Below are 16,852 nucleotides of genomic sequence, written 5' to 3'. Positions count from 1 at the left end.
AATCAAAAGAATGTAATCCAGGTACAAGCACCAGACATGGAAAACAGACAAACAGAACCAAAAACATAAAAATAACCAAAATAATACATATTATGTAACAAAAGTAATTACGCACCTCGAACTCAGATACCTCAGCAGGGTATTTTGACGTCCCAGGAACGAAACGTGGCATCTTTCCCAACACGTTGCATCATTGTGGTTTTCGGTCAGGTATGTCAGGGTTACCACCTGGGGCACACAACCCAATTGCTCTGTGGCATAACGCCCTAGCTCCCGACTAGGGTTCTGAGGACCATTTAGTCGCCTTTTATGAGTCTTAGCACTGCCAAGGGCCTGTACTTTAGAGACACCCAGACCCGTATGGTGCCAGGAAATAAATACAGATTTCAATGCTTTAATAGTATGCACAATAACAATGTTGTATTTCGACGACAGAACATGTCTGACTTTTTTCATCCTAGTGGGGTTTTTGTCTCTGTCACCATATCCATCTTCATTCTATATACATTTTCTCCAAATCTATGTCAACTTATTTTATTTCAAAATATAAGTACTATGTCTGCACTTCTGTTACTGCAAACTCTGTATCGGGTACGTTAAAAATGCCTAGAACATTATCAATCTCAACTTATGGCGCTGTGTTGATGATTGTCTTTACGTCTTTCATAATTTGTTTCATGAACCTTGCAGATACATTTTTTATTTGTTCGTCGACCCCGTGCAGGTCCGGGTGTCAAAAGAAAAGGCCTGCAACAGCGCTAAGCTTGTCGTAAAAGGCGACTAAATAGTGCTCAGAAACCTACCCGAGGGCTAGGGCGCTCTGCCCACAGAGTAACTGGGATGTGTGCCCCAGGTGGTTGAATGGGGTACCCCTGGCTTGTTACATGCTGGGGTTGTCAGGCTATAATACGGAAAACCTGACCGCAAACCATAGTGGTGCACCGTGTCGGGAAAGATGCCACGTTCCTCGCACTTTAAAGAACCCTACTGTGGTATTCTCTGGGAGTAGGAACCATAGGGCTCCGCCACAGGAGGCTAAATTGCCCGACCTTACCCACCTCTCCCTATTTCCAGTGGCAATCAAAATTTGTCGACCCCATTGTCCTTGTGTCCCATCCCTTTTTCATTTCATCATCATTTCATGTTCATTTTATCATCCTATTCATGTTCATCGTCTGAATATAGCTGAAATATTGCTGCTCGGACGTTAAACCCAACAAACAAACAAACAAAACAAATTTTTCCAACTAGGAGTTTTTTTATGTCTGTGATAGGGACTCTTACAATGTCATGTAGTGCAGATCGTACAAGTGATGGAACCGATCATTGGACGAACTGGTCCACAAACCGATGAAATCGAACAAAGGGGAGAGAAAGTGAACTATTCTGCTTGCTTAGATTTTAAAATCATGACCAAAAGACTAGACTGATCGACAAATAGCTTTCGTAACTAAACGAAAACCAAGGTCTCAAAGTAGAACTAACAGAACTATGAATCGTGTATATCAAACTTTGTAAATAAATAGACATTGTTTTCATTTATTTGGCATTTTAAGAGCATTTACTTTTATTGCTGAAACTGAGTAAATTTTGAAAGGCTTTACTGTGTTTGTAAAGCATTTTCCATTCATTATATTTTAACTTCAAATTACGAAACCATCAAGGAATTGATATATATTATATTATTTTGTAAATATTGTTGAAACCATGTACAAAAATTGAACGTTTTAAATAAGATTACCACTAATAATCAAAATCACCAGACTCAAACTCGATTGATTATATGGACTATAATTAATGATCAATGTACATCAAAGAGCCGTAGTCACGGTTGGTCACTTGCGTGATTGCCGGCACGTGCCAGTGAAATTGCACAAAAGACTAATAGTGAAGGTTTGTTTGTTTGCTGGGGTTTAACGTCCGAGCAGCAATATTTCAGCTATATTGAGACGATGAATATGAAATTGATGATTAAATGAACATGAAATGGCAAAAAAAAAAAAAAGGATGGGTCACAAGGATAATAGGGTCGACAAATGTTGATTGCCACTGGAAAAGGGGGATGGGTAAGGTCGGGCAATTTAGCCTCCAGTGGCGGAGCGCAAAGGTACCTACTCCTATCGAATACCACAGCAGGGTTCTTTAACGTGCGAGGAACATGGCATCTTTCCCAACACGGTGCACCACTATGGTTTGCGGTCAGGTTTTCCGTATTATAGCCTGACAACCCCAGCATGTAACACGCCAGGGGTACCCAATTCCACCACCTGTGGCACACATCCAAGTTGCTCTGTGGGCAGAGCGCCTAGCCCCCGGCTAGGTTTCTTAGCACTATTTAGTCGCCTTAAACGACAAGCTTAGCGCTGCTGCAGGCCTATTCTTTTAACACCCGGACCTACACGGGGCCTAATAGTGAAGGATTCATTGACTTTTATTATATTAAATTCAGTACAATAGATGCATTTGTAAATAATCCTTCCAATGGAAATACTTCTACTTCGGAAAGATGTCATCTTATGGGTCTTAGTGCACTAAGACCGGTCTTTGCGGTGTTTAGACGTACCCGTTTTAATAACATTTAAAGTTACAAAAATAGAGTTGCCCCGCCAAAGATGCGCGATTCAAAATAACCAAGTAGCTAGGGGACTGCGGAAATAAACAGTGCTTCAGCGAATTGACTTTTCATGTGGTATATTAATTCGAGCTACTGTTTCTCGTTGATTTAGTAAAAAAAAATAAGTATTAACCGTAAATTTGTTTAGTCACCATTCATAGCATTATTATTTAAACGGTCCAAATACTAGAAATTTACGTTTTTCAATAATATTAGTTGAAAAATCAGCCAACTAATTTGTACCCTGGTTCATAATTAAAATTAAGAATACTGTTTATATCTACAATCTTCCTAATGTAGATCAAAGAGTCAGCTGACCCGTCAATCGAAGTCGAAATTAATTGTGAAACAAATAACTAAGCTATAACGTTCACACACCTTTAAATTTTAGATAATTGAATATTACCTGAGGACAAATCAGTTTCCTGTCATTTTAATTCACACTGCAATTAACAACCGTTTATGTCCAAACTTAGTTTGCGAATTTGTGAATTAGTCTCAACCGGCCCTCGCCGTTTCTCAGCTGATCGTTGCGACTCCGTTACCGCGACTCAACCGGTGATGGGACGCGCGGAGAGCATTGAGAATGCAATTTTTCTCAACCGCGTTTAGATGAGAAATTAAAATCCGCATTGCACCCACTGTATCAATACAAATATCATAATGAAACTACATCATATCTGTTACAAATATCTACCCAAAAACAATGTGGAACATATGATGTTAATTTAAAAGGTAAGGTCTCTTTCAAGATATATTTTTCTAAATTTTGTAAATTTGTGAATTTGTTATTTGTTGTATTTTCTAGGAGTAATTCTTTCTGATAAAAAAAGCCGTTGAAATATTTTTGTTTCCTTTGATTTTCCAATCTTATTATTCAACAAACCGCTGTACTTCCGAATCCGTCATAGTCTCCGACCATTTGGAATACATAATCGCCAGAAATTCTGCAATGTTAGATAATAGGTCATCGTTGGTCAGTTTTACATAAATTACAGTTTGTTTGTTTGTTTGTTGGTTGGTGTTTAACGTCCGAACAGCAATATTTCAGCTATATTCAGACGATGAACATGAATAGGATGATAAAATGAACATGAAATGATGATGAAATGAAATAGGGATGGGACACAAGGACAATGGGGTCGACAAATTTTGATTGCCAGTGGAAATAGGGAGAGATGCGCAGGGTCAGGCAATTTAGCCTCCTGTGGCGGAGCCCTATGGTTCCTACTCCCAGAGAATACCACAGCAGGGTTCTTTAACGTGCGAGGAACGTGGCATCTTTCCCAACACGATGCACCACTATGGTTTGCGGTCAGATTTTCCGTATTATAGCCTGACAACCCCAGCATGTAACACGCAAGGGGTACCCCATTCCACCACCTGGGGCACACATCTCGGCTAGGGTTCTGAGCACTATTTAGTCGCCTTTTATGTCAAGCCTAGCGCTGCTGCAGGCCTATTCGTTTAATACCCGGACCTGCACGGGGCCATAAATTATTAGAAATCAATGGAGTCATCAATGGCTATTTTGTACTTTCTGAAGTATATATATGATCACATAGTGGCGACATTGATACAAGCACACTGGCGATCTCAGATACTTTGACAAATTTATATATTTTGATTCTAGTAAACCGTTAACAAACAAACGGTAATTGAAATAAATTACAAAAATAGCATAAAATTTTACATGACAAACCCACGTGTCATATAAAGGCATAGAAATAGATTCAGTTCTGACGTTTTCTTACTATTCATCAGTTCTTGGAATTTTAAAACAGTAAATATTTGTTTATAATAAGGTTTAATATATTGTTTTGTATATTCCTGAAAATATGAACAGGCTATAAATGAAATTCATCCCCAGAGTAACAAACATCACACTTTCTGTTCCCCCTATTAATATTTTGCATCTTTCGATTTCTATCTATTTGTGTTCGAAATAGACCAAATATATTAATATTTTTGTCACTTAAGACTGTTTGTTTGTTTGTTGGGGTTGAACGTCCGAGCAGCAATATTTCAGCTATATTCAGACGATGAACAAGAAATTGATGATAAAATGAACATGAAATGAAAAATGGGATGGGATACAAGGACAATGGGGTCGACAAATTTTGATTGCCACTATTTAGTCGCCTTTTACAAGCTTGGTTCTGCTGCAGGCCTATTCTTTTAACACCCAGACCTGCACGGGGCTACTTAAGACTGTAAAATGTTCTCATTCCTTTCGAGATTTTCATTGTATCAACTATAATTTATCGTATTTGGTGATGTTTGTAACATGATATCATGCCATACTTGCTTAAAATGGTCAGTTTATTACTCCTTAATAATCTTATTCAAGGAAAATGTATCGTTAAATGATGTGAAATCCATATATATGACAATACACTGTTATCAAAAATATTTTGAAACAGTGTACCAAGGAATATCTGTATTGTGTTAGAGTGCACTAAAAAGTACAAAACAACAGGTAGTTTTCTGGCTTTCCAGTGATCAATTTTCCCAAATATTAACTGTTCTTGTTTAAATAGATATTTCAAGCAAATATCAGCCCAGCTGCCAATACACCATGAAGTTAGGTGTAGATTTATTTCATACTTAATATCAATATACAAAATTCAAAAAGTATTATTGACGTAATTTAAAATTGTTGAAGAATTTATAACTATAAACTTTCATTTGATAATATTACTATTTGATAAAAAATATAAAATGGGGAGATGGTTTATGGTGTAGACGTAAAATTTATACCATACAAGAGCTGTACAGCACTCGAATTCCTGTAAGACAATATTGTCGTACGCTTTGATAGAACTGTTTATCGACAAGTTATTGGTATTGCCATGTGAACCAATTGTGCACCACTTATTGCGGACCTCTTTCTGTGCTGTTGCAATCACAATTAATGGCTAGAATGAATAAAGACCCTCCAAAACAACAATTAGAAGAAAAGTTTAATAACACTTGTAGATATTTGGACGATATTTTGGCTCTAAACAACGATGACTTCAATATTTATACAGAAGATATATATCCTGTAGAAATGTTTTTGAATAAAGCAAATATTGATAATAAATTATGTTCGTTTCTTGAGCTAAGTATTCATATCTGTAATCGTAAACTAAATACTAAACAATAAAAGGGATGATATTTCATTCCTTGTTGTCAGCTATCCGTTTTTATTTGGTGACGTTACCTTTCACAATCATATGCTGTTTACATATAAAATAGGTTCGATTTCGATATCCGTTTTGTAGGTGGTGACGTTACCTTTCACTATCATATGCTGTTTACGTATACCAATAGGTTCGATTTGCTCGTATTTGTAACAATATTTCGAATTTTAACGAAAGGAATCTTTATATAACCAAGAAATTGTTACATCAAGATTTTAGATATTACAACACATAATATTCACAATTTTTTTAACCGATATAAGAAACCCACTCTGAAATACAGATGTACTTGTCCTTATCAAATGCCTAAGCAAAATATTAAGATGCACACAATAACTTTTTTTTCATAATTTGAATAGTTCAAATACAAAATGAAGGAAAAGTACACTTTCAATTGTCAAGTTACCACTTTGAATGGTTTCCTTTAATATCATAAAATTCTCCGGAAAAATGTTAACGTTGTGATTAAGAACACAAGAAAACAACTCCCCCCATGTAACTCAGAGTTGTGATTGACCTATAATTATTTTCACCGTTGTTCTTATAGAGAAGAATAGTATTTCCAACTACCCACTGATCTGAAATGAACAATATTTAATAGCTTAACATATAGAGGCATAAGTACATTACTTGTGGAATTTGGAATCAAAAAATGGTTGCCATCTGGTAGTATAGTTAAGGTTCTTATAAAATTCATAAACAAATATTAGTAGGGATTTTTATGCTTCTGTCTATCACCACTGGAATTGACACTATTCCAATATTCTTTAGAAATTATATTTTCTCAAAATATCCGTCTTTTTTCTGAAAAGTTTTTTTTTCTTTTTCTATATTCTCATATAGCGATATTCATTTGACATGTGGTGTATATGTGTGAATGTCCAATTGCGTAGCTATAGCAGACGACACTATCATGTTTTGAATTTTGGGGAAAAAGACATATTTTGATTGGGTTTTTTGTTGTCATTGCAGCAAAGATTAACACTTGCGTTATATACAGATGTATGTTTTCTGCAGGTCAAAATCGGTTTATCTCCTTTTCCCCTCTGTTGATCTGTGCAGGTTCACTTGTGAAAAGAATAAGCCAGTAGCAGCACTAAGCTTGTCGTTAAAGGTGTAAATAGAGAAGGAGCCTCTGCTGTGCATGTACTGATTAATGTATCCCATTTTATACATTGCCTTCGGTTGATAACACGGACAGACCATACGATATCAATTTAAGTAGGTTCGATATGCTAACAGTCCTGTAGTTTCCTGTCTTTGACTGTTATTTTTTATGCAAGAGAACAACTTGCTTTAGTTGGTCAGGAAACTTAAAATTCTCAAAGACAAATTAAATAATTCAGTATCAGGTATGGTTATTTTCAGTGTTTTAAAAGAGTAATCAAGGGAACCAAGATTCTAGCAGAAATCGAAAGAATGTAATCCATGGACAAAGACAAGACATTGAAAACGGACAAGCACAACAAAGAACATTAAGATACCAAAATAATACTCTATCAAAACCAGTGTCTTCGTTTATATCGATCTCAATAATTTGTTTTTCTACAAAGTCATCTTTGATTTAATTTGATTGAAATATAAAGTTCATTCTACTATTTCAGAAATACTTACGCAGCTGTCATTGTCAATATCTTTGATTACATTTGCGAAATAGTCATCGAATAATTCTGCAACATTCGATGATCGTTGATAATATCATCATACTCCTTTTTTTCACTGGTATGTGGTTGTTGAATACACACATAAGCTTTGTTTGAAAATTGTTTTAAGCATCATGGATATTTTTTGATGTCTATCATTTTAAAGAGAGTCATGCGGCAAGTTGTTTGTAACTTCTGTATATCTTGAATTGATTTCTGGTATGTCTGATTTTAGATGTAGAGAGATCATTTTATGGACGTCGCAACAACCGTAGGTAACATTTGGTGTGTTTTTGACTAGTACTTTTATGTTTGTGAATATGACATCGTTCAGTTTTGTAATTTTGCAGCCCCGTGAAGGTCCGGTTGTCAAAAGAATAGGCCTGCATCAGCGCTACGCTTGTCGTAAAAGGGAAGTAAATAGTGCTCAGAAACCTAGCCGGGGGCTAGGCGCTCTGCTCACAGAGCAACTGGGATGTGTGCCCCAGGTGGTGGAATCGAGTAGCCCTGGCGTGTTACATGCTGAGGTTGTCATGCTACAGTACGGAAAACCTGAACGCAAACTATAGTGGTGCACCGTGTTAGGAAAGACGCCACGTTCCTCGCAGGTTGAAGAACCCTGCAGTGGTATTCTATAGGAGTAGGAACCTTTGCGCTCCGTCACAGGAGGCTAAATTGCCCAACCCTACCCATCCATCCCTTTATCTTGTGGCAATCAACCCTATTATCCCATCCCTTTTTTCATTCCATCGTCATCATTTCGTGTTCATTTTATCATCCCATTCATGTTCATCGCCTGAATATAGCTGAAATATTGCTGCTCGGGCGTTAAACCACAACAATCCATCGGAACATTCCATATATAAACCATATTATTACCTTTTATTAATCGTTTGATTAGAAATCGTCTCACATTCCAGAAGTTCTTTTCACAAACAAATCGTAAGTGTAAAATAGTCAAAGTTCTCACGTCACAACTTACGGCGACATTTTGTGAAATCGACCACAGGTTCTTTTTTCTGTCGCATGCCAGATATGACGGCAGTCTACCATCATTGGCATCTCAGCCCTTTCTCCAAGTTGTGTACCTTAACAGGGTGTCTGATAAGGAAGCATTAATTCTAGTTTCTAAAATTATCAATAACAGACAAAATAAAGACTGACATGACCGTCCACTGTCGTTTTTTGACTGATACAAACTCAAAATGTCTCGATCGACGCATTATCTCTTTATGAGAAATACATTTTGTCTACCACAGCGGTAACAATTGTTGGATCAGTCAATTTTTTGTCGCCCCGTGCAGGTCCGGGTGTTAAAAGAATAGGCCTGCAGCAGCGCTAAGCTTGTCGTAAAAGGCGACTAAATAGTGCTCAGAATCCTAGCCGGGGGCTAGGCGCTCTGCCCACAGAGCCACTGGGATGTGTGCCCCAGGTGGTGGAATGGGGTACCCCTGGCGTGTTACATGCTGGGGTTGTCAGGCTATAATACGGAAAACCTGACCGCAAACCATAGTGGTGCACCGTGTTGGGAAAGATGCCACGTTCCTCGCACGTTAAAGAACCCTGCTGTGGTATTCTCCCGAAGTAGGAACCTTTGCGCTCCGCCACAGGAGGCTAAATTGCCCGACCTTACCCATCCCCCCATTTTCCAGTGGCAATCAAAATTTGTCGACCCTATCATCCTTGTGACCCATCCTTTCTTCTTTTCATTTCATGTTCATTTTATCATCCATTTCATGTTCATTGTCTGAATATAGCTGAAATATTGCTGCTCGGACGTTAAACCGCAACAAACAAACACAAACGTTAAAGCGTGATTACCATATTAGCCCTAATGATCTTAGCGGTAATGTTAAACAGAGAGGCAAACAAAACAACGATTGGGAAGTTACTCATCAGACTTTAACCTCTGAAGAAGGAAATTGATCATGATGAAATTAGCAAGATTAATCAACCCCAACCTCAACCTGAGTTTCTTACAAAATTTGATATCCATGAATTTGTAGACACCATATTTAAAGATGTCGAATTTATTGACAAACCAGTTCCGAAAATTTGTGATTCAAAGGCTGGATGAAAAGTAAAATTCACTAATAAGATATGCTGTAGAACCCTTGCAAAACACCTATCAATTAACAGGCTGTGATCATAGATTTAAAAAAAAAAAAGAAAATACAATTACAACTCATGTTAAGAAAATTATAGACCATGAAGTCCAAGTAAAAAAGAGTGAAAGAATAATATTTGGTCAGAATGAAACTGTTGATGATCTTAACAATGATATCAAAGACTTACACCATGAAGTAACTGATCTTGACTGGCGACTAGTACAGAACAGTATAATAGACGTCAATAACATACCCTATCCTGACCTACAAAATGTAAAGGATGAAGGTACTGACAAAATTATTACGGGTATCTGTAAAGAAAAGCTAAAAGTACCTATTACGTTGAATGTTTTTTTTTTAGAACTCGTCCTAACGAAAGTGCGTAATGACAAAGTTAGTGTGGTGCCACGATTTATCTCTTGCCGTCAAGGAAATGCTGTCTTAAGTGTTAACAAGAAATTAAAAGGCGACCTATATAAATTATTCATAACAGAAAACCTTACGACAAGACGATAACGACTGTTAGATGCACCAAACAACCTGCTTCGTTTTCAAAACCTAATTGAGGCATGTTTGTCTAACGACGGACGTGAATTGGCTCTCAGTATCGACAGCAAAATACACAGAATGATAGAAAATGATTAAGACATTTTGCATTCGATTCAGTTACTTCCATCAGGCAAAAATTCAGAAAGCAACCTAACAGGCACAGATCCAACATTCCAAAAATGACTAATATTATTACTCAAATTGACAAGATGCTAACTTTGTGTATGTAGTTGTTCTATTGTTGAACTTTGACCACAAAAAAAATCGATTATTGTAAACGTGAATAGGTCTTACCTTAAACCTTGATTGTTAAAATCCTCCTTCATCCGCGCCGTGCAGATCCGGGTGTCAAAAGAATAGGCCCGCAGCAGCGGTAAGTTTGTCGTAAAAGGCGACTAAAAAATGCTCAGAAACCTAGCCAGAGGCTAGGCGCTCTGCCTACAGACCAACTGGGCTGTGTGCCCTTGGTGGTGGAATGGGGTAACCCTGGCATGTTACATACTGAGGTCGTCAGGTTATAATACGGAAAACCTGACCACAAACCATAGTGATGCACCTTGTTGGAAAAGATACAACATTTCTCGCATGTTGAAGAACCCTGCTGTAGTATTCGTTACGAGTAAGAACCTTTGCGCTCCGCCACAGGAGGGTAAATTACATAGAAGAAATGCATATTAGTGAAGTTAATGATGTTAAAGTAAATGCACAAACCTTAAATACAGAAATAATCTCTAACTAGATTGGCAAAGTTCAATAAGTACTATACACTGATCAATGTCGACAGTTCGAAGACCAAAACTGAACAAAGGAAATCCGCCAAAATTAGAAATATGACCATGAACCCGTGAAAATGACTTAATTTAGACAGAAATAAGACTTATTATTAAACAAGTATTTAATAGACATGTACTAACAATACAAGTATATGCAATACAATAAATAATATAAATACAAGTACAATGATACGTAAATTTTTACTTAAAATATACAATCCATAAAGTTTGACACTGCCACACTTGCAAATAATTATGTGGAAAGCCCCCTTGTAATTTGCATTATCTTATATCCAATCCAATTACCTGTAAATTCAACAACAAAATATGTTTAAACCAACCACTTCAGTCTCAGATGAGACGCATTATGTAAAACTCTTGGGATATCAAATTCACAAGAAATATAAGTGTTATCTCCACTATAGAAAGTTATGATAATCACATTGATCCTGTACCTGTCAAATAAGATAAAATTAGGTTATTTTCTCTGTCCAGTCGCGAGTAAACAGTCTTTTATAAAGTCAAATTTAGTACATAACGATGAAAATACAATTTCTGTTAATGCATGACTATGAATTTCACTTATAACATCCATTCATTGTTTATGTATAATGTAGGCATGAACTATTTTTAGGTAAATGCTTCCCTCTGTAATCTTTGCAAACAGTTTTTGAAAAAAAATAAATCTTTGATCATTGAGGTTCAGCATTTTTATAAACAAGTCAAATATAACAATTTACGTCCACTCTTATTTCAAATATCAGATATCATGTTGTATGAGTGTGTGAATGTAATATGATACTCTGCGAGGGTCAATATTCATCAACATCCTTGCAAAAACCCCTTTATTATACAAGGCATATAATTTTCTGGTGATCCTGAAGTATTATTTTAGCAGCCCCGTGCGGGTCCAGGTGTCAAGAGAATAGGCCCGCAGCGGCGTTAAGCTTGTCGTAAAAGGCGACTAAATAGTTCTCAAAAACCTAGCCCGGAGGCTTGGCGCTCTGCCCACAAAGCAACTTGGTTGTGTGCCCCTGGTGGTTGAATGGGATATCTCTGGCGTGTTACATGCTGGGGTTTCTTGTTAGTTAAAGAACCATACTCTGGTATTCGATATAAGTAGGAATCTTTGCGCTCCGCCACATGATGCTATATTGCCTGACCCTAACCATCCCTCCCTTTTTCAAGTGACAATCAGAATTTGTCGACCCTATTATCCTTGTGTCCCATCCCTTTTTTCATTTCATCATTTCATGTTCATTTTATCATCCCATTTCATGTTCATCGCCTGAATATAGCTGAAATATTGCTGCTTGGGCGTTAAACCCCAATAATCAATCATTATTTTAGCAGGGGTATGAATGTTGGTCCAATAAAGTAATATCAGCACTAGTGCAATAAGACTGTAGTTTTCCTTTGACAATGTTTACAATCAATAAATATGTATCATTTTTTATAATTTTATTTTTTTCTTAAATTGAAACATGATGAATAAACCTAAACTATCAGACAAGTCGATTCGCAAAAAGGTTCGCTGCTTTTCCGGTCGCTCAATTACTGCACGGCTAGGACATTGTTAGAATATTTAAAGTTAATTGCACGGATCCTTTCCCAAATAAGTCGTTTCAAGTTTGACCGAGTTTGATACCAGCCACATGTGCACCATGTTCAAAGTCTCTTTTTGTACAGTTTACGGTTGTGTACTATTTCAGCTGGCCTTTAAAACCTTTACCTTAACAAATTGAGTGGTAAAGGCATCGCTTTGATTAAAAGAATATAGGTGACCATTGTTTTCAGAATACTTTCACTCTTTATTTTTACGTAAACTTTTCTTTATTCGAAATGCCGAGAAAACTTTGAAATTGTGACTTGATCAGTGTTATTCGACTTTTCATGAGCAACTCGGCGGGTGTTTCTAGAAAAGCAGAGGACGCTTACCCTACCGGTGCACCTGGTCCATGCTCCCAGTTTTCAGTGGAGTCCGAAAACCTGACCGCAAACCATAGTGTTGCACCGTGTTGGGAAAGATGCCACGTTCATCGCACGTTAAAGAACCCTACTGTGGTATTCTCCCGGAGTAGGAACCATAGGGCTCCGCCACAGGAGGCTAAATTGCCCGACCCTACCCACCACTCCCTATTTCCACTGGCAATCAAAATTTGTCGACCCCGTTGGCCTTGTGTTCCATCCCTTTTTCATTTCATCATCATTTCATGTTCATTTTATCATCAATTTCATGTTCATCGTCTGAATATAGCTGAAATATTGCTGCTCGGACGTTAAACCCCAACAAACAAACAAACATTTAGTGGAGTCCGAGTTGCTCATTTGCTTTTGTTACTTTGTATGTATGATTTTAGTTACTTTATGTTCTTTGTTGTGTATGTCTGTTGTCCATGTCTGGTCTTTGTCCCTGGATTACATTCTTTTGATTACCGCTATAACCTTGGTTCCCTTGATTATTCTTTCGAAGAAGTGTTACTTAATTTGCAATGTTTTTTATAGTCGTATTTTTTTATAACTGAAATAATGTGCTAAAATGAACATTACTACATAGATAGGATGAGTGTTATAACATTGATATCTGTAATGTATTGGTATCAATAGAAGGTACATAAAGGAAGCGTTGTGTTCGTTGTCTTAACATTCATTTATAAAAATGTATAATTTTTTCCTAAAATTTTTAATAAGTAGAATCTGCATTCCATTGTACTGTTTATTTAAAAATTTTACAGGGTATTATATGTTTACAGGGGAATGCAGTGTCGCTTCTTATTCAGACGTGGACTTACATGTGTTGTTTTCTTTACTCTTCTGTCGTTCTTATATAACCAAGTGGGGAAGGAGACATGGATGGGTTAGTAACAAAATTTTAATCGAGGCACGTTGTACTGGGAAGGAAACGTCCATTTGATACTCTGAGGAGGCTTCGAAGATTTCTTTGTCTCAAAATATTTATTTTCGTAATATTTCACGGTTAAATACATCGATTTTTCTATGTTCATATATGTAAAAGCTTTGGTTTGGACCAGAATGAAATATGTTTTACTCACATCAGCAAGATGGAAATAGTTAATTTTAAAACGTTCCAAGTCAAAATATTTATTCAAAAAGTAATTCACCGCCCTAAAAATCAAAAGTAATCCCCTTTATAATGCTTTCAATTCAATAGGTATAATACATGTGTAACGCTAACGCTGTAAAAATAATAAGGCAATTTTTAATTATACAGAACACCTTAAATCCAAAGTGGTTATTGGAGAGAACCAAAGCAAACAGCGTTCAAATATGTTCTTCGATAATCACCTACCGAATTCCAATATAATTACAAAAACGGAGAATAAAACGACGTGTCCAACACCGAATGATGGCAACTGGAGCTTCAACTGTACCGTACCTTGTCATCAGCTTCCAAGGTTTCCAGACAGGCAGACAAGGATACAGATAAATATTGACTGCCAATATTTTGGAACCTTTCGGTACATAACCAGTTATTCCACTTTGTCAGTTCAGACAATAGTCGATCAACGATGCTTATCCCTATACATCGAACAAAACTGCTATAATGGTAGTTTTCAAGTTCCGAATGTCGTCCATTATATTTGGTTTTCAAAGCATCGAATGAATTTTTATCACTTTCTGAGTGCAATTAGTGCAAGCAAAATATTAAAGCCATGTTTGATTTTATATCATGGTGAATTCCAGCCATTCGGTAAATATTGGAAGTTCTTAATACACATGGTACCAAATATAGTGCACGTCAAACTTTCGGCACCGGGATCAATATTCGGAAAACCCTTTGGATTTATCGAACACAAGGCTGATATTGCCAGGATGCAAACATTGCAAAGTAGGTGTATATAAAGAAAGTGGCTATGTTATGTTTTAGCTTCTACGTGTGTTTCTGCGTTTCTTTTAGTATGCAATAATACGTCTGTCACAACCATCAGTTAGTTTTTTTCTAATAAAGGAGTATTTTGTCCCCCCGTCGCTACACCGTCCGTGCGTCCGTTCACACTTGTTGATGCAACTCTAGAAATCCGCTTCAGTTGCTGGATTTATAGGATTGTTTATTACTGTAGTGGATCATAATGCAGCGCTGTTTTGAATCGACAATTTTTACACGAGATATGGCATTGTTGCATTTCAACTTTTTTCAGCCGGGGGGAGGGTGGGAGGGGTGGCATATGGTTTCGGACACGATACCACAATTAATTTTCAAGTGCATATCAATATACACATGTGGGCTGATTAAAAAAATTTCACAGGCACAAACTGAATAAAACTTCTCTCGCCTGAAGATATGTACAAACAGGATTTTACCTGTAAATTGTAGAAAATTTTACCATCATTTTCTGAAATTAGTACACATGACCTGGAGATGGGGTAAACATGACAAATGAGCTGAATTAAAAGTCCTAAATTGTAACCTTCTTCCACTGAAGCAAATCGCAGCTTTTAGTCAGAACTGATTAATTTTTAAAAAATCCCATTTAATTTTAACCTATTTTCTACCAATTAAAGGCAAAACGTCAGCAAATAAGTTTCCAGTAAAAAAATGAAAAACATGTGGAAGGAACCTACTAAGTTGTAACAATATTACAACGAAACCTAAGGGGAATTAATTGTGTTGTCGTACCTTCGAGTTGCTTGTTATGTTACTTTCTATTTAATCTGTTTGTTTTGATGACGCTTTTAGATGCAAGTTAATTATTCAAATCTAAAATTAAATAAAAAGTACGAAAAGTTCCTGTGAAAATATTTTAGGTTAAATTAAGGAAGAACATGTGATATAATAATGTAAATGGCACTGGATCTATTTCAGAGTATGGTGGTATCTACATTGATGCTGATGGGATCATTTTAAAATCCTTAGACCCACTAAGGAACTATTCTATAACCCTCAGCCATGAGATCGATAATAACCTCAGTAATGGACTGATTCTAGCTACCAAAAATGCTACCTTTCTAAATATCTGGTTCGAAAAGTACAAAACGTATGATGGAAAACAATGGGCCTACCATTCAACCATTATGCCTTGGATATTGGCCAAAAAGTACCCGGATTTGATACACGTGGAAAATGGAACCTTCGTTAGACCGAATTTCATGAAACTTGCTCTATTATTTAATAAGAACTTTGATTGGTCAGATAATTATGGTATTCATCTTTATATCAGATTCTATAAAAAGGCACATGACTTCGAGGATATAAAATATTTAAATACAACTATCGGATCTGTAGCCAGATACATTCTGTATGGGAGTAAAGAACTATGCTTTAAATAAAACATGATGTCTCATTCTTATCCCAGAATTTAGTCATCTGATCAAACAAATACTGTATAACTTCCTAGTACAAACATTCAAAAACGGTAAAACATAAGATGGATCTTTATTCACATTTATGACGTCATTAGTATAAAAAAAGACTCGTCAACTTATTAAAAAACTTTAGTTGGAACAAATCAAATAAATACATATATTATATCGAACTAAAGAGTAATATATAATAAGGTTCCGGAAACAAACCGAAACTTATGTTAATTCGACTCCTATTACATGACAATGTATTAGCACATTGAATTAGCAGGCTCTTACACTTCTGCTTTACACCCATATATATTTTTCACGAATGAAAATGGTTGTCCATTGCAGTATAAATATTGTCCTCGCAAGCTATTTCAATGAAATTACTACAATTATAAAAAGGATCATTGGTTGAAAAAAGTGAGAGAAAAAAATACTGTGATCACGAGTGCCGAAGAACCCCAAAATTCAACTCACTAGTTAAATCTTTAGCCTTCTTGGCATGAGATGTCATATTTGATTATTCATGATTACCAATTGATTTTCCCATTTATTATATTATATTGAGTTTCTCAATAGAAAATAGAGAGAACAATTGCAGAAAGCATTGCCAATGTTGATAAAAGGGCATTTTTTAACTTAAAACAAGTATAATTACAGATTTCTGTAA

At 36.4% G+C, this 16,852-nt stretch overlaps 1 protein-coding gene across 9 annotated transcripts; it reads left to right on the top strand.

Annotated features, from left to right (window-relative positions):
* Positions 1 to 3,234: 3,234 nt before the first annotated feature.
* Positions 3,235 to 16,181, top strand: LOC148599008 (uncharacterized). 9 transcript variants are annotated; one of them, XM_088561503.1, is made up of 5 exons: positions 3,274 to 3,349; positions 9,912 to 10,472; positions 13,626 to 13,729; positions 14,105 to 14,722; positions 15,698 to 16,181. In XM_088561503.1, exons 3-5 carry the CDS (start codon positions 13,630 to 13,632, stop codon positions 16,159 to 16,161), a joined length of 1,182 nt encoding a protein of 393 aa, XP_088417629.1. In that variant the 5' UTR covers positions 3,274 to 3,349; positions 9,912 to 10,472; positions 13,626 to 13,629; the 3' UTR covers positions 16,162 to 16,181. The 9 variants fall into 9 exon arrangements, with proteins under 9 accessions (XP_088417628.1, XP_088417629.1, XP_088417627.1 ...); XM_088561501.1 differs by lacking the exon at positions 9,912 to 10,472 and adding an exon at positions 7,793 to 7,983 and having other exon boundaries at positions 3,289 to 3,349; XM_088561502.1 differs by lacking the exon at positions 9,912 to 10,472 and having other exon boundaries at positions 3,235 to 3,349.
* The last annotated feature ends 671 nt before the right edge of the window (positions 16,182 to 16,852 follow it).

Source organism: Perna viridis, chromosome 14 (assembly GCF_037379345.1).
Source record: "Perna viridis isolate PV_CMFRI_1.1 ecotype Kerala chromosome 14, ASM3737934v1, whole genome shotgun sequence".
NCBI lineage: Eukaryota > Metazoa > Mollusca > Bivalvia > Mytilida > Mytilidae > Perna > Perna viridis.
This window is presented reverse-complemented; position numbering and strand designations above follow the sequence as displayed.

Bases quoted from the DNA above. Each gene is read 5' to 3' on its own strand.
- LOC148599008 (XM_088561499.1), top strand. From the start codon at position 7,664: ATGTCTGATTTTAGATGTAGAGAGATCATTTTATGGACGTCGCAACAA. The intron at 13,730-14,104 runs GTTAGTAACAAA...TTAATTATACAG, and splicing joins GGGGAAGGAGACATGGATGG to AACACCTTAAATCCAAAGTG. The intron at 14,723-15,697 runs GTAGGTGTATAT...GATCTATTTCAG, and splicing joins CAGGATGCAAACATTGCAAA to AGTATGGTGGTATCTACATT.